We start from the raw sequence: 18,580 nt of genomic DNA on the forward strand, positions 1-18,580 counted from the left end.
ACAATCAGATGATTGTAGGGATTGATGACTGGCTGCCTCGACCGGTTGGGGGTAAAGGAAAGAGAGAAAGGCATAGGGAATAGAAATAAAATTTCTGTTTTGTTTTTGTTCCGATAAAGAAAGTTTGTCTCCACTTATCATTGTATATCTCCAGGATAGTTCACTAGTGCCTGAATAGAAGCATGGCTGCTGGTTTGTATATTCAAATATATCTGTGGGTCATATACAAAGCAGCGAAAGATGTTATGCTTTTTTGACTATACAGCATCAGCATCGGGAGCTTTTGTTCTATAACTGAGTGAAGGTTAATTGTGCTCAGAGTCTTTTAGATATCACTTAACATGCAATGATATTGTTCTCAAAACTCTAGGAGATGTCAAATGCTAAAGTGGCGTGATCAGAGGACACCTTCAGTTGGGTAATTGTGCTGTGTGACAACCGTCTCCAATGACAGTTAGTCAGAAGTTACTAAAATTAGTCTTGTCATGCAGTGCGGCTGATTTTCAGTGTCTCTTCTGAAATAAAGCTCACGCACTACATTCGTTTCAAATACATCTAATTTTTCAGGGATGTTTGACTATGATAAAAGATTGTGAAACAGGACAAGAAGACATTCTGTTTAATTGTAAGAGGAAATTAAAGCTGGATGTCATTTAGGAGTTTCAAAGGAAGAAGATATTGTGCTTTGGTTTTATTTCACAAAAGAAGTGGAATTAGTTGTTTTTTTTAAAAAAAAACAAGATTTTTGTTTACTTTTACCAGTATTTCATGTCCTGTCCTGTCCATTAAGTTGCTTTTCCCCCCACAAAGATTGGGTTAAGATGCAAATACATTTTTAATTAAGCCCCACATTTTTTTCAAAGTGATTAACAAAATAGGATACTTGAGGGTGCATGGGAGTTTGCCCAACCAGTCTACATGTGTTTTGTGGACTTGGAGAAGGCATTCGACCGTGTCCCTCGGGGTGTCCTGTGGGAGGTGTTGCGGGAATATGGGGTGTCTGGCCCATTGCTACGGGCCATTCGATCCCTATACAACCGTTGCAAGAGCTTGGTTCGCATTGCCGGCAATAAGTCGGACTCGTTCCCGGTGGGTGATGGGCTCCGCCAGGACTGCCCTTTGTCTCCGGTTCTGTTCATAATTTTTATGGACAGGATTTCTAGGCGCAGCCAAGTGGCGGAGGGCTTTCGCTTTGGTGGCCTCAGAATCTCATCTCTGATTTTTGCAGATGATGTGGTTCTGTTGGCTTCATCGGGTGAGGGCCTCCAGCTCGCACTGGAACGGTTCGCAGCCGAGTGTGAAGCAGCGGGAATGAGGATCAGCACCTCCAAATCTGAGGCCATGGTTCTCAGCCGGAAAAGGGTGGAGTGCCCACTCCGGGTCGGGGATGAGTTCCTGCCACAAGTGGAGGAGTTCAAGTATCTCGGGGTCTTGTTCGCGAGTGATGGGAGAAGGGAGCCGGAGATCGACAGACGGATTGGGGCTGCAGCTGCAGTAATGCGGACGCTGCACCGGTCCGTCGTGGTGAAGAGGGAGCTGAGTGTAAAAGCGAAGCTCTCAATTTACCGGTCGATCTACGTCCCTACCCTCACCTATGGCCACGAGCTGTGGGTAGTGACCGAAAGAACGAGATCGCGGATACAAGCGGCAGAAATGAGCTTCCTCCGAAGGGTGGCTGGCCTCTCCCTTAGAGATAGGGTGAGAGGTTCGGCCATCCGGGAGGGGCTCAGAGTAGAGCAGCTGCTGCTCCACATCGAAAGGAGCCAGCTGAGGTGGTTCGGGCATCTGACAAGGATGCCCCCTGGGCGCCTCCTGGGTGAGGTGTTCCAGGCATGTCCCACCGGGAGGAGGCCCCAGGGCAGACCCAGGACACGCTGGAGAGATTATATCTCTCGGCTGGCCTGGGAACGCCTTGGTATTCCCCCGGATAAGCTGGAGGAGGTGGCTGGGGAGAGGGAGGTCTGGGCCTCTTTGCTTAGGCTGCTGCCCCCGCGACCCGGCCCCGGACAAAGCGGATGAAGATGGATGGATGGATGGATGGATTAACAAAAAGAAAACAGGAAAAATCTGAACCTCTCCTTTTTTCTTCCCTTTCAGTTTTAATATGAAGCAGCTGATGTGAACACTTTAACGGTGCCACACTAGATACATTTCAGGTGTTGTATCCCTTAAACCCCAACCACTTCATGCACTCACATTGTGCTGCAATTTGCTGACGGTGTGCTGCCTGCTGTCCTGGCAAAACAAGACTCCAAGAGCGAAACCACAAAGACGCGACACTGAAGTTTGAGAGATGTGCTTCTGAGTGATTATTTCAGATGGAGGCTTACATTTCTGCTTGAGGGCTTCAGGTGATTGACAAGGAGCACTGATATAAAAACACTCTTGCACAAACCAAATAAAATCTTCCCCTGGTACTCTGATGGATTATCTCACCGGGTGGAAGCGGTTTCATTTTCTCAAGGATATCAGAAAATGTGTACTTCTGCAGATAGTAAAACGACGAAGCAACGAAATCTAAAGTGTTCTTGTCCACTTATGAGATGAGAACTTTTTTTTTTTGCAAAGAAAGCCCTCCAAGCCTGCTGTAGTGTGTCTGTGTTCCTCGAGCGTCAGCAATCCAAAGGCGTTGAAAGAAAAACTTGCTTTAAAATTTGGTCTAAAAACTGTCATCAGTGCTGAAAAGAAACAGGAAAGCCGGCAGTAGTAGTGTGATGCTTTGGGCAGTGTTCCGCTGGGAAACCTTGGGTCCTGCCATCCATGTGGATGTCACATTGACACGTACCACCTACCTAAGCGTTGTTGCAGACCATGTACACCCTATTCCCTGATGGCTGTGGCCTCTTTCAGCAGTATAATGCACCACATCCTGTCTGGTCATTTTTTCCCAGTCTAACTCTTCAATCTGATTCTCTTATTCAGGTGTTCAACGAACATCCAGCATTCAGGTTAGCTAGTGATGGCTGCCTGCGCTCACTGGCAGTCGAGTTTCAGACCACCCACTGCGCTCCAGGAGACCTGATCTTTCACGCCGGGGAGAGCGTTGACACCCTCTGTTTCGTGGTGTCGGGGTCACTGGAGGTCATCCAGGACGACGAAGTCATTGCCATCTTAGGTACGTGATCACTGAATTAGTTTGATTCTGACAGGTTTGAAAATTGAACTTAACTCTAGTATTTGGACTGCTGGTCAAAACAATTGCAAAGCATCACCTTTTCTTTTCTGACCTTTAAGCAACAAACATATTCACGTAGTCATCATTTGGATGTAATGCCATGTTTGGAAAGTAGAAATTCTTAAATTAGATATCATTGTGCAACAACAACAAAAAAGTCTTTCTCAAAATGTCGACTGAGGTAAGGAGATTGGCATGTTCAAAGATTGCTGCACATGCACAATAAATATTGAATTTGTCAGTTATCCATAAAGCAATTATTAAAATGAAAACAAACATGAAATATGTGCCTTGGGAAAAGGGACACATTCATGAGAAGAGTTCATGAGAAGCCAGCAGGTGAAGTCAGGAAGAAAATTTAATAAAACACTTAAACTACTTTAACATCTGAAAATACAAAAACATCATTTTGTGTATTTCTTTTTTTTTTTTTTTTTTTTTCGCCTGTCCCATTTGGTTCTTTAGCCATCAGAATTGTTGTCTGAAGACCAACAAGGATACCCAATGGATTTACTTTGCCAAATGGATCATCGTGGCATTGCCGTATTGGTCCATTTGGTCGATCTTTGTTTTTGTTATTTATTATATTTTATTTTCAGATGTTACAGACGGGACAGACATGAGTGAGGGATAGGAAAGGGAGAGAGAAAGAGGAAGGAAAGGAAAAACAGAAGGGGAGAGGGACAGTGAGAAAGGGGGGGAGAAAAAAAATAAAAATCTCCTGGATCACCTGTTGAGAGAAGAATAGAAAACAAGCAAAAAAAGACAAAAAAAAAAAGAAACAAAGCAACATACTAAACACAACACCATCGCATTAATCTAGCTAAGTGTAAAAGTTTGTGTATTTCAGGCAGCCAGTGAGAAGGTCAGCCAGGTGACAGGTGGATTTGTTAAATAGTTTGATCTCAAGATTCTTTCTTCTTTTTGACCCTTGAGATCTGAGCAGATTTCACAACACAACAGGTTATGCAAACCTTTCCAAGTACACAAGATAAACAATTGGACCTGCTGTTTTTATATTTGACTTTTAAACTTGCAAACAAGAGAAAGTGAATGTGTGGGCACACTTCAGAGAGGAGCCACTTTAATAGATATGTTCAGTCACATCAGCAAGTTGACGTCAGTTTGGACTTTCAAGTGTTAAACCCAAACAGTGCGTCTCTTATCTGCTGCTGTACATATCGCTCTCTGCTGCCTTGTACTGTATAATATTTATGAGGTGGGGAAGAAAGAGAGAAGAAAGGGAAAATGCTTTTTATTGAGGTGTGCACAGATAGCACTGATGCTCAAGGCATCCAGTGAAAGGCGCTTTCTCATAATCATCAGCGGGCCCCAAATGAGCGTTTACCAACAGCGAATAACAAGAACAAATGATTATTAGTATGAAGAATGAGTGCAAAGCTGCACAGCAAAAGATCATCTGGTGCGTGTGCAGAGGCTTAGATGAAGTAGCACGTGCACAAACATGCACATCCACAAAAATCGCTGTTATGATCTCAGTGATGGAGACGCTAGTATGTAAAGGGCGAGAGTGTGACATTGGTGTGATGGTTATTTTCCTATTATTAGGATAATGTTTTCTGTGCTTCCTGTTTTGAGACAGACTTGTTTAGATGAACGCGAGTCCTAAAACTCAGATCTGTGTGCAAAGTACAGAAAGTTCTGAACATGAGCAGAAATAAGCTGAAACACTTCTGAGCTGTTAAATTACATTTGGGGAAAAAGTTCACCAGAATGCAGGAAATAATGTGCCAATTGCTTGAACTTTCCTGAGGTGGACCCAGCTTCTCTGTTTAAAGAAAATTTAATGGCTGATGTTAATTCCTGCAGTGACTGTCCGGCATTATTTTACTTTTCCATCTCAGCCTGGGATACTTGGACATGTCTTCTTTCATAAACATTGAAACAACCTAAAAAAGTAAAACTTTTCACAGCATCCATTGGTTAACAGCTGCTTTTGCTAGGCAACAGGAGAGGTTTTTATGTTTTTGGTGTACTGTTCAGTGTAGGCAGAGCATGTTTCAAACTTTAGAACAAATAGACTGTTCAGCAGAACTCTGAGCCCTGTGGTATGAATCAGGTTCAACACACCCAGGGTATCGTTCTACCAGCTGAACTGACACACCCTGACTCAGGAGATCAGGAGAAGTGGGCACAAGCAACTAATTATCAACTTGCTAAGTTAACCCAGCTGTTTTACAAAGGAAGAGTAAACTATAAGATTAGAATGCAAGTAACTGGGCTTCTGCTGATAAATTAGAGGTGCAAGAGCGCTGTACAGTATCTTTGTGTTTACAGTGATGTAAATGTTTTGGTCAGTAAGAATGGAAAAGAGCTGATATATTAATAAAGTGTGGCCTGTTTGAAGGCAGGAAGAAAACTGTGTGAATTAAAAAATAAAAGCTTTATTGTTAAGACATGGGAGACATTTAAATTCATCTTCAAATTTCCATAAGATAGTTTTCGTTTTTACGTGTTGCTCTCACCATACAAGGACGCCCAACTTTGTTAACGCAACAACATGAATGAGGCAACACTTTTATTTTCAGCCACAAGGTTTTAAAAATCAAGCAATAAAGTTGCATTTAGGACTCTGTATTTATTACTGATTTTCATTCAGGAAAACAAAGACTTGAGACACTATTTAAAAAATTTAGCTCCTCCTAACTGTCTGATTTGTCAGTAAGCGGACACATTACCACTTCTACAACTGCTAGAGAAGTGTGTCTACATAAGTAGCTGTGCAACAAGATAGAAACTACAGTCCGCAACGGGCAACGTGAGAAGAAGAAAACAAAATAATGTTACAGTTATGCTAAATGTAAATATTAGACCATGTAATTTTAAAATCTGTGTTTTTCTCAACACATGACAAAATAGTGAACTTAGAAAATATACACAAATTGTGAAATTGCACCTCTTTAAAATGCAGCTCAATTAAACCTAGCTCCTAGAATAATTTTCACCGACAGTTCTGAGATAAGCTGCATGTTATTCTTGGATGCGGTTGTAGGACCGGCTTTAAAATCGCATGACAAAAATATCATACACAATAAAAAAAAACTGTATCACCAACGTAGCCTGGAAAACATTTGCTAGTTAGATGAAGTCAGCTATCTCATCTTAGCATATTTATATATTTATAATCATACGGTTCTTGGAGTGAGTGCACACACTCATGAAGTTTAGTAACTTCAGGTCACTGCAACAAGTCCAGGTACAGTTTACCGACGGATGGGTACAGGACCTTGAAATGCACCGTGTAGAACCAAAGACCATCGTACGTATCATAAGTTTACCAGTCTCACAAATTGTCGTCATAAATACACATTCGTTAACCGTTTATTAATAGGACCTTTGAGCTCAACGGTAATTAATTAGTAGTGGAAATAATTTCTGGTACCCATCACAGAAATGTAGCAGTGACAACAATATTGTATGCTGTAATCGTACTGGGCAATTAGTGATACAAAAAACCTGTTTTATCCTGTGAATAAAAGTATATGTTTTTGTCAATGTACCATAATAACAGAAGCGAAACGCAATATTGTGTCAGGACAATTCACTATTTATGCACAATAAATAAAGGAGCATAGCGCGACAATTTCTGTTCAGCACCAGACTTGCTTGTAACCTATATCACTAATTATGTTATGAAAATGACGTATTAACTACTAAAAAACTCTGACCTTCGTGTAAATGCTTGGAGCAGACTAACCTGTGAGCTGGAGTGTTCTGGGACGTTATATTTGGTCTTTGAATGGCTGCAATCCAGACCATCCATCACCTCTTTGTTACTTCAGAAACATGGCTCGAACAATTTCTCTTCAACGACGTAATCCGATAACAACCGATCTCTTTACCCGTCGGCTTCCCGTGGCTGTCATGCGACCGGCTATTGCAGTTAATAATACAACAGCTTCTTGACATTTTTGTGTTTCTTTTTATCGCTGTATAACTGATTTTAATTGAAAGCCTGCGTGCGCTAGTACCGCTTGCCACGAGTTCCCAGAATCCTTTGCGGTTCTACCCGTGAATGACGTCACATTTTCAATCTCTATATAATATGCATGTTAAATTTTATATTTGGGGTAAAATATCAAGTCTTTTCAAGTAAACCGGTTCAAGTCCAATTCAAGTCCCAAGTCATTGGTGTAAAAGTCCAAGTCAAGTCACAAGTCTTAGAACATTTTTTCAAGTCAAGTCTAAAGTCATAAAATTAATGACTCGAGTCTGACTCGAGTCCAAGTCATGTGACTCGAGTCCACACCTCTGGAAGAAAACATCAACTCCTCTGAACTTCTCTAATGTAGCTGCATTTCCAGGTGAACAACAGGATTGGTGAGCGCTGCTCCACGGACTATCATCTGTGAATTGATTGAGAAGCAACCCAGGCTGAGAACTTCCAGTTAAAAGAGGATTCACAAAGACTTATGCAGGCCATTGAAAATCTGCTAGCTGAAAGAGCAACTACGTGAAGCAGCCTGAAGGAGAAGAAGGTGACAATAGACAAACTCAGTAAACAAACTCACAACATTCTACAAAGACAAACTCTTTACACTGTGTGCAAAGAAGAAAGCTGAAAATGGAAAGAAGGAATTGTTGGAAGTCCAGACAACACTGGTAGAGGAGAAGATGGAAGTAATGGGAATTAAGACAGAAATAGCAGACACTGAACTTACAGAGAGAGTGTAAAAAAGCCCTCAAATGGCTGAAAAGACAGGAAAAAGAAGCAAAGGAAACATTACAAAGGAAAGTAAAAGAGTTGAAGAAGGTGAAAGAGCAGGAGAAGAAAGCCTCGAACTAGAGCTGCATCTGGAGCTGCTTCCAAAGGCAAAAAAATCTCCCAGCAACACAAAGGTGGAGGAGATGAAGGTTCAGCTCAGGCTGAGCCATAATTTTCTATTCTTTCCTCCTCTCTCCACTTCTCTCTCCTTTAAACAAGTAGTTCTCTTAACCTTTCCTCCATCACCCCACCACTTTCATCTTTCAACCTCACCTCCTTCTCTCTACACTACTTCTAGTCTTCTGTTCTCGTCTTCACCTTCCTTTTCTCACCTTTGAAATGAAGATCATAATCTTCATCACCCTCCCGCCATTAAGTATTTCTGCATGTGCCTGCCTCTATGACACTACACATTGTGGTTATAGAGGCAGGCGCATGCAGAAATAGTTGTTATGATTTCACTTATGGGTGTTTTTAGATAGATAGAACTATCTATCTATCTATCTATCTATCTATCTATCTATCTATCTATCTATCTATCTATCTATCTATCTATCTATCTATCTATCTATCTATCTGTCTGTCTGTCTGTCTGTCTGTCTGTCTGTCTGCAAAGCTACACACCATTCCCAAAATTCAGACTGCAGTGATCTTTTTTAAATCTAAAAATTTTCTGTCTCCAAATCAGTGACCTCTTTTTTTTATGTCTACTGATGCTCTAATGTTGACATCCACCCTTTATCACTTCCTTTATCGCCATCTTGATGGCGCCAAAGCTCATGCTCGGCTCTTATTTATTGATTTTTCTTCAGCTTTTAATACTATCCAGCCACATCTTTTAGTTGATAACCTTCTTAACCAGTTTAAACTTGATTTTAATCTCGTTGGTTGGATTTTAGACTTTTTAACTGACAGATCTCAGTGTGTGAGAGTAAACAGTTGTTTTTCCAAACAGCTGAAATCTTCTACTGGCTCACCACAAGGTTGTTGTCTCTCTCCTCTACTGTATATTTTGTACACTAATGACTGTCGCAGTACACAGGCCAACAGGCATTTCATTAAATACGCAGATGACACAGTCATTGGAAGCCTCCTTCATGGTGAAGAGGATTCCCATGGGTCTGTTGTGGATGAGTTTGTTTCATGGTGTGATCAGTCCTTCTTAATGATTAACACCTTGAAAACCAAGGACATGGTTATTGACTTCAGGAAGACATCCCCCCATCCTGCGCTAACAGTGGTAAATGGTGCAGCCATTGAACTGGTGGACAGTTATAAGTATTTGGGGGTTGTTCTTGATAAGACTGTCCTTTGAGTAACATCTTGCTGCTACAGTGAAAAAGGTTCAACAAAGACTGTACTTTTTAAGGAGGTTGAGAGGTTTTAATGTTTCATCTGAAATGATGACTCTTTTTTATAAAAGTTTTATTGAATCTGTTTTAACTTTCTGTATCATTGCTTGGTACGGTAATATGTCCCTGAATAATAAGACCAGACTTAACAACCTGGTTAAAGTGGCGGGCAAGATTTCAGGGAGGTCTCAGGTCCAGCTTGTGGACTTTTATAACAGGCAGGTGCTGAGGAAGGCAACCTCTGTCCTGTTGTGTTCAGATCAGCCTCTCTTTAATGATTTTCAACTGCTTCCATCAGGTCGTCATTATAAAGTGCCTGCAGTGAAGACAAAGAGACATAGATTGTCTTTTGTACCTAGTGCTATTATCATAGTTAATAACACTAAACCATAAGTGTTGTTGCCATTGCACATTGCACTTTTTTGATGAAAGATCTAGGTTGTTTTATCAGGCTTATATTATTTTGGTGATAGTATGTGATCTGTTGGTTATCTGTTTGTTTGTTTGTTTGTTTGTTTGTACGGACATACTGCAAATCAATTTCCCGTTAGGGACAATAAAGTTACCATTGACCACCATTGACCATTGACCCCCGTGTACGAGTTATTTATAGTCCTGATGTGGTCGCTGTGGACAGAGCTGGACTGGCCATCGGGCATACGGGTTTTTATGGGCTCATGGGGTTTTATTTCTTTTCTTTTTTAACGGTATAAATGAATGGTGGTGGATTGGCCAGTTGGTCATGATCGACTCTGGGCTGGACCAATTACAGCCGAGGAGGTCGAACTTTAAAGTTGAGGTGAAAAGGAACGCGATTTGTCCTATATGTCTGTGAAGGTTCTCAGTCATCCAGGTCATCGTAGTCTAAGGAGCTTGGAAAGAAAAGCGTCTGGACTTGTTTAAGTTGCTTGAAGATGTTTCACCTCTCATCTGAGAAGCTTCTTCAGTTCTAAGGGTCAAATGGTGGCCCACATCCTGGGTCATCTGACCTCAGGAAATCACATGATAGGGTGGGGCCAGGTTTCACAATGAGCTCACCCGAAACCCTGGCTGATTGTGACCTACACCCATTTTCACACCTCGGCTGGATCATCAGGGGGTCCTTTGTCCCTCTTTGGGGGATACTCCCACTAGGTTTAAATCTGGGACTCTCCACCATTTGACCTTAGAACTGAAGAAGCTTCTCGGATGAGAAGTGAAACGTCTTCAAGCAACTTAAACAAGTCCAGACACTTTTCTTTACAAGCTCCTTAGACAATTTGTCCTATACTACTTAAGATAGAAAGTTGCTAATTCAATCATGAAACTGATCCATGATCAGCTGATTGGCTTTTCTCTCTGTGGCAGAAAGAGGAAACCACCGGAGGTCGCTCTAAACAACAGCAGCACGTTTAAGTTTGATCAGATGTTGTTAGAATTTATTTAATATTACTTTCTAGTATCAGCTGATGTTTGCTGGAGCCACAGCTGTAAAAGCTGCTGGTCATGATATCGGTTTGTACATGTGGTGAGAGGGAAACATGAAGATGAAACCAGGAGATGTCCTTACTGAATCATCAGAGCTGAACAGGTGATGGAGAAACAGGTTTACCTTTTAGGTGACATGAATGAGTTGAAGGGAAGTTATGAACTGTTTCTGAGAGACAAATAACACCAGGAATCCTTTTCTAAGTAGCTGACAGCTACGTGTGCAGGGGCGGATCTAGCAAAGTTTTACCAGGGGGGCCAGGTAGGGCATTAACAGGGAAAGGGGGCACAAAGAAATACTTTTCTTTCTTATTCTTATTTAAAATGTCTAGCTTTTACTAAATAATTATCTGAATTTTACAACCAAAGTTTTCATCTGATGTAAAATGTATAGAAATCCATTATTGTATTCAGTAAATATTAAGTCTAGTATATACCCTATAAGTTATAGTATTCTTTCCTTTGGGAAGGTACCATCTGTGCAGTCTGCAATTCTGTTGAAGAAAGATGTTGAATCTATTTAATTACTGGAGAAAAATAATAGATTTCTGTGCATTTGTTTTATACGTGCATTAAAGTAAAATCAATTTAGCCAATTAAGCATCTTGAGGTAGAGGGTGGGGGAGTGGTTCCCTATTTTTTTTTCTTTTTTTGCTGGGAGTTGGCAACCTTATTAGTTAGCTATATGTAATTATAAATTAGGTTGTTTTATATTTTTGCTAAGTACTGTTTAGAATACCAGAATAGGGAGGATGGTGTAGGTTTAAGTTTATTAAGGCTTTATGGCTTTTCCTATAATACCATGGTGGGCCGGTCACTAGTCAAAATGCCCGGGCTGATTTTTTGTCCCAGTCCAGCCCTGGCTGTGGACGTCTTTTCAACGTCCAACTTAGACTCATTTTTGATGCCGTTTTGTTACTGCTTCTATGGGCTCTGCAGTCTCATGTTTCCAGAAGCTGGAGGACACGTTTTCTATAGGTGACCAGTGAATTTTTCTGTAGCTTTGTGAGCTGAGACAATCAAATTACATTATTGGAAAATGATCTCGAACAGGATGCCACCTTCTGAAATGGGACTAGATCACAACAGTTATGTGTGAAGGAATGCAGTGTGATCAGCGGACATCTCCATGATGGCGTGTGCTCTTGACGCTTGACGTTCAAATGTTAGGGAATACCGTAATCCCTTGTTGTTTCTGGCATCTAATATTGTTAACTGCTATTATGCAGCTATGGGTCTCACGTAGATCACCAAATCAGTTGCAGATGACTGTTATGGGCAAGAATACGTCAGAGTGGGCCTTGTTGTCTTATCTGGTCTCTGCAGAGTCTCCGTTTGTGTTGCCTCTTTGCTTCCTTGACATCATTAGGAGACTGCAGCAGGCGAGGAAGCAGCCTGAGGTTCATAAAGAGCATATTAAATGTTTGATAAATTGCTTCATCTAACTGGGGTCATTAATCAGTAAATTGTCAGCTAGTCGTCTGCTGCTGCTGATACTGTGGAGACAGACAGGATCAAGATTGCACTGAAATATATTTTTAACATGGTTGTGTTTGTTTTACACTTATCATTATATCTTTAAACTGTGGCGCTGACATTTTGAAAGCACTTTGTAACAGCTCACACTGCTCAACCAATTATTATAATAGCCTTTATAATCATTAAAACAGTTTCATTACTGTTGTGATCATAACTATAGACTCGTTATAGACTCTTGCAATCAGAAAAACCACACAAATACACATATTTTCATTTATGTAATATGTGTATGTATGATAGCACAAAACATAGTTTTTTAAATGTATTTATGTGTTTTATAAAACTAGATAAACAGACTGCATGTATAAAGTAACATAGTGTATAGCACACCTTGAAACTCAATGATCTTTGAATATCCTTTCCACATGTGCTGAAAGAAATAATTAAGTACTGTTTATTGAATTTGAAAATCTCTCCACAGAATTCACTGTGGGTAGCAACAAGCCCATCTGATCCTAACTGGATTGCCTGCAAGTTGTTGTTAAAGTTTGTGTTGCATAGCAACCAAGTAAACGTCTCCTCAGTAGCGGTGCTTAGGGCTGCAACACGTCTTTTGTGCTGGAGAACAAGGTAGCTGTCTGATCATAGCCTGCGCACTGAGAGGAGGATGGAGTGAGGCCAGTGTAGGTGTAAGGGGAACGGCAAGATCTTGGAAAGGTTGAGAAGAATTGCAATAAATAGTAGAGGTTAAAGGAAGCAAGATAAGAGTATTTTCTGTATGTTCCTGGCATGAAAAGAAGGCTTCACTTTAATAATTGCCTTCTTCTGCAAAGTTTTCCTCTTCATACTTCTGTCCCATTCTTTGTATTTTTTTCTTTTAGTGAAAAAGAAACAAAAACAAGGGGAGGAAAGAGCAATGATTGGATATAATAACATAAGCAGAATACACTGCAGGATGTAAAGGGACAGCAGCAGAATTGAAGAAAGGAGTGGTGGAAGGGAAAAGAAGAGGTAGCTGTCTGATCATAGCCTACTAAAGAAGTGAAGCCTTCTAAAGAAAGTGATTTCAAAATAGAGGAATAAAAAAAAGCAGAATGCAATGATCCTTGGTGGTGAGAGGAAGAGAGGGTAGACTGCAGCAGGATAGAAAGAAGATGAGGAAAGGATGAAGGAACAAAGGAACGGGGAGAAAAACACAGTCGACTCATACAAATAAAATAATAAAAAGGAGACGGAAGGATTGATGGTAAAACGAGGGAAGGAGAAAATAAGTATGATCATACAACTTAAAGACAGAAGTGAAATAAATGGAAATTAAGGTGAAGCAGAAAGAGGGAGGAACAAGAAAAGGAGGATGAAGCTGCTCTGTGCTGGATGTGGTTTCAGAAGCAGTGACTTTCCCCCAGGCTGAGTGGTGAGGATGCTCCTTGAGCATGTAACACACTTTGCTCTCATTAGTGTACAGTGGCATCAGGTGACACACAAGTATGCGCACACATATTCTGGAACAACAAAGATACTTGTGGTAATGCCAGTGTGTGTTTTTAAAATGGCTCTTTAATGTCTCCATACACAGGCTGTGGAAACAGATTTTCTCTTGAGGGACAATAAAGTATCTGTGTGGAAATGTGGAAGTGTGGAGAACAGAGACATACAAATTAACACACCTAAAGTCAACACACTACATGTAGTGTTAACTCCATTATTAAATATGTTAGGAAAACAATTACCAGCCTTTTATGGAGCCCCGCAAGGCACCTTGGAGAAAAAAAACAGAAGTGCTTTTGCGTGATGCTGAGAAAGAGTTTTTCCACTGCATTTATCTTTGCTTGGTTGTCAATGAATTCAACCAAAACCAACATATGTCTGGTGATGAGTGTGTCCCCTTACACCAAGAACTCTCTACAGATCCATTCTATTCATTCTATTCATATAGCAATATGTTCTGGCCCAGTGAGAAACAGTGAGCAGCAGGAGATGAGCCTCTAATCACATACAAGTGTGCACTGGCTGCATTACAAAATATGGTACTAAGAATGATCATGTAGCTTTTTTGATGTGTAATACATTAAAAGAGGAATATATTAGAAGCAGAGGTTAAAGAGACAATGATAAAAGGGAACCTTCCACAGAGAGGGTAATATCTTTTTTAAGGCAGTGCTGCTTTGAATGACTATCTCAAGAGTGCAGTGAGATAACATCTGAGTCAGAGTAGTGATGCTTAACAATTCACCCACAGTGCCAGTATTTTTTTTCTTATTATCAGTATTAATATTAGTATATTCATCTACATCTAAGTGACTGTTGTTATGAGTTCTTCTGTATGCAGACTGCTACCAGCTACAGCTGAATCTGTCAAAGTGGCCACACACTTAATAATAATTAATATAGTTTTACTGAAATGGAAATCTGCTTTAGACACCAGACTTTTAACATGCTTATATAACCCGATATCATGGCATGTCTAAGTGTGTATAAGTGTGTATTAGAATTCACTCAACCTTGCTCTGATCACTACAATAGCTAAGACTGGATCTTATGCAAAATGTAGCTTCAACACTAAGGTTTACCAGAAACTCAAATACAAAGACCAGTTATGGCTGAACTGTCCCAGGCATCTTCTGTTGCCCAACTACTACAAATGGGCAGACCTCCAGGGCAATGGAAAGCTACGTGACCATGACAGCTCATTACAGGGAGTGCAGAATTATTAGGCAAGTTGTATTTTTGAGGAATAATTTTATTATTGAACAACAACCATGTTCTCAATGAACCCAAAAAACTCATTAATATCAAAGCTGAATGTTTTTGGAAGTAGTTTTTAGTTTGTTTTTAGTTTTAGCTATTTTAGGGGGATATCTGTGTGTGCAGGTGACTATTACTGTGCATAATTATTAGGCAACTTAACAAAAAACAAATATATACCCATTTCAATTATTTATTTTTACCAGTGAAACCAATATAACATCTCCACATTCACAAATATACATTTCTGACATTCAAAAACAAAACAAAAACAAATCAGCGACCAATATAGCCACCTTTCTTTGCAAGGACACTCAAAAGCCTGCCATCCATGGCTTCTGTCAGTGTTTTGATCTGTTCACCATCAACATTGCGTGCAGCAGCAACCACAGCCTCCCAGACACTGTTCAGAGAGGTGTACTGTTTTTCCTCCTTGTAAATCTCACATTTGATGATGGACCACAGGTTCTCAATGGGGTCCAGATCAGGTGAACAAGGTGGCCATGTCATTAGTTTTTCTTCTTTTATACCCTTTCTTGCCAGCCACGCTGTGGAGTACTTGGACGCGTGTGATGGAGCATTGTCCTGCATGAAAATCATGTTTTTCTTGAAGGATGCAGACTTCTTCCTGTACCACTGCTTGAAGAAGGTGTCTTCCAGAAACTGGCAGTAGGACTGGGAGTTGAGCTTGACTCCATCCTCAACCCGAAAAGGCCCCACAAGCTCATCTTTGATGATACCAGCCCAAACCAGTACTCCACCTCCACCTTGCTGGCGTCTGAGTCGGACTGGAGCTCTCTGCCCTTTACCAATCCAGCCACGGGCCCATCCATCTGGCCCATCAAGACTCGCTCTCATTTCATCAGTCCATAAAACCTTAGAAAAATCAGTCTTGAGATATTTCTTGGCCCAGTCTTGACGTTTCAGCTTGTGTGTCTTGTTCAGTGGTGGTCGTCTTTTAGCCTTTCTTACCTTGGCCATGTCTCTGAGTATTGCACACCTTGTGCGTTTGGGCACTCCAGTGATGTTGCAGCTCTGAAATATGGCCAAACTGGTGGCAAGTGGCATCTTGGCAGCTGCACGCTTGACTTTTCTCAGTTCATGGGCAGTTATTTTGCGCCTTGGTTTTTCCACACGCTTCTTGCGACCCTGTTGACTATTTTGAATGAAACGCTTGATTGTTCGATGATCACGCTTCAGAAGCTTTGCAATTTTGAGACTGCTGCATCCCTCTGCAAGATATCTCACTATTTTTGACTTTTCTGAGCCTGTCAAGTCCTTCTTTTGACCCATTTTGCCAAAGGAAAGGACGTTGCCTAATAATTATGCACACCTGATATAGGGTGTTGATGTCATTAGACCACACCCCTTCCATTGCAGAGATGCACATCACTGGGCCCCGGTCTGGATGGGCCTAGGCCCCCTTTCCCTGGCGGGTCGCGGAGTATGGGGGTGCCTACTGGGGTCAGCGGGGGAGCTGGCCCCAGGGAGGGGTCACTTGCCCCTCCCTTCCTTCCCTCCCCATCTCCAGCTGCCTCCCCCTTCCCGCTCCACCACAACCACCCACACATGCAGAACCTTGGAGTAGAGGTATGTCACCAGGGTGCAGAGGAGGCTACCCCCCCCGTCCCCTTCTGGCTGCCTCTGCCTCAATTTTATCCCACAACTTAGACATTCACATTACTCACACTCTCATTACACATACATATAGGATCTTGGGGGTGGGCACGATACACGGAGTCCAAATTACCATCAGGGTGTACACCTCACCCCTGGCGTCGTTGCCCACCTCTCAATTTTAAATACACGTAGACATTGAGGGCTAGCAGGAGGGACCATGCACTTACCTGCTGCGCTCTGGCAGGTAGCTCCATGCCCTCCTGGGTTTTAAATGCACCTTAGAACACACATGCATCAACACTACAATGAGCGGGTGGAGGGAGGTTTGGAGTCTTCTCTCACCCCCGTTCTCTGCGACCTGCTGGAGCAGGGGGGCTAGGAGGAGGAGTTGGCCGTCCGACTGCGGTCTGGAGTGTGGAGCCTTCCTGCTGCTGCGGAGTCGGGGCGGTCTGCCTCCCCCCACCGCAGGGAAAAGGGAAACACCACCTGGGTCTGGGTGCAGTTCCCCCCTCCAGGGGCAAGGGTTCCTAGACCCGGTTCGTAGAGTACGCTTGGGGAGTGTGATCGTGTGTACAGCGTCTCTTTATGTCTGTCTCCACGTTGGTTGAGTGTGGAGTAAGTGCATATGAGAGCATGAGGGTGGGAATGGATGTTTGTATATGTGTATGCCTGTATTTCTGTGTCTATATGTCAGGTTGGGTGTCAGACACCACCTCTCTGGGGACATCTCAGGCCCTCCAAGGTTTGGAGGCCTATCTCCCCCTACCACCACTTCCCCTGCCAGTGGCAGACTCCCTCAGACATCGGTGCGTTGGTGGTTCTTTGTGTCCGGGAATGGGCGTCCAGGTACACACCGGCTCACTCCTTGGCGGCCGCTTATCGGGGCCTGGAGCCTGGGGCTCGCTCGGGCCACTTCGGAGGTGGGGTGCCCCCGGCCTCTCGGCCTGGGGCTCGGTCACTCAGGCACGGCTGGCTGCCGGCGGAGCTCACAGGCGTGTCACTGCAACTCCCCCTGGCTTCTGCTCCGCGGCTGCTGAGTGAGCCCTCATCTGGGACTCTCCTCAGCTCTTTCTGGGACAGTGGCGCGGCTGCCCCTCTGTTGGTCTTCCTTGGTCTCTTGTGTTCTGGGGGCCTCTGGATGTCTGGAGTTTTGATCTCCTCCATACCTGCTTCATGCCCTGGAGGACGGGGCTGTGGCCCCCCCACACCCTCTAGCAGATCATTACATGAAGGAACCTTTAAAAAAAAAAAACAAGCGCGTCCATGCTCACAGGTGTACACACGGGTGATCACACCCACAAACTACACCCTTTTTGGCTCCTACCTCAAAGCACACTGTGTTCTGTTGATCTTATGTGCTGCACAATAATGTTTAATATTTAGTATTTACTGTCATATTCCCATATATCATTGTGATGTTGTTTATTCTATTACTCTTGTTCTCTTCTGCTTGTTTTCTTTTTTCTTTCTCAGCAGGTGATCCAGGTGATTGATATATGCATTTTTTTTCTTTTTTTTTTTTCTGCCTGTTCTGTTGGTTTTTGTCTTTTGCCCTTCTCCCCCGTCCCTCTTCTCAACTGTTTCTCTTTCCCTCTTTCTTTCTCCCCTTCTTTCCCCCAGTCAAGTCTGTCCCGTATTCAGTAAGTGAAAATAAAATAAACAATAAAAGGTGAATCAAATGGACCATTACGGCAAGGCTGGGATGGTCAATTTGGCAAAGTAAATCCGTTGGGCATCTTTCTTTACCTTTAGACAACAATTCCGATGGCAAAAGAGCCAAACGGGACAGGCAAAAAATAAATAAATAAATAAGAGATGCACATCACCTAATATGCTTAATTGGTAGTAGGCTTTCGAGCCTATACATCTTGGAGTAAGACAACATGCATGAAGAGGATGATGTGGACAAAATACTCATTTGCCTAATAATTCTGCACTCCCTGTAGTAATCAGGACCCTACAATTCTCAACAAAAAAACATTCCCTGTAAGGCACAACAAAAGAAATGGAACAGAA

At 42.3% G+C, this 18,580-nt stretch overlaps 1 protein-coding gene across 2 annotated transcripts in view; it reads left to right on the forward strand.

Moving 5' to 3' along the window:
• kcnh5b (potassium voltage-gated channel, subfamily H (eag-related), member 5b) overlaps nucleotides 1-18,580 on the forward strand; it is a 183,642-nt gene that overhangs the window by 104,087 nt on the left and 60,975 nt on the right. For both annotated transcript variants that reach the window (XM_026151082.1, XM_026151083.1), the window contains exon 11: nucleotides 2,923-3,115. In XM_026151082.1, the coding sequence (XP_026006867.1) occupies nucleotides 2,923-3,115 (193 nt within the window). The remainder of the gene's footprint in view (nucleotides 1-2,922; nucleotides 3,116-18,580) is intronic.

This window comes from Astatotilapia calliptera, chromosome 19 (genome assembly GCF_900246225.1).
Source record: "Astatotilapia calliptera chromosome 19, fAstCal1.2, whole genome shotgun sequence".
Classification (NCBI taxonomy): domain Eukaryota; kingdom Metazoa; phylum Chordata; class Actinopteri; order Cichliformes; family Cichlidae; genus Astatotilapia; species Astatotilapia calliptera.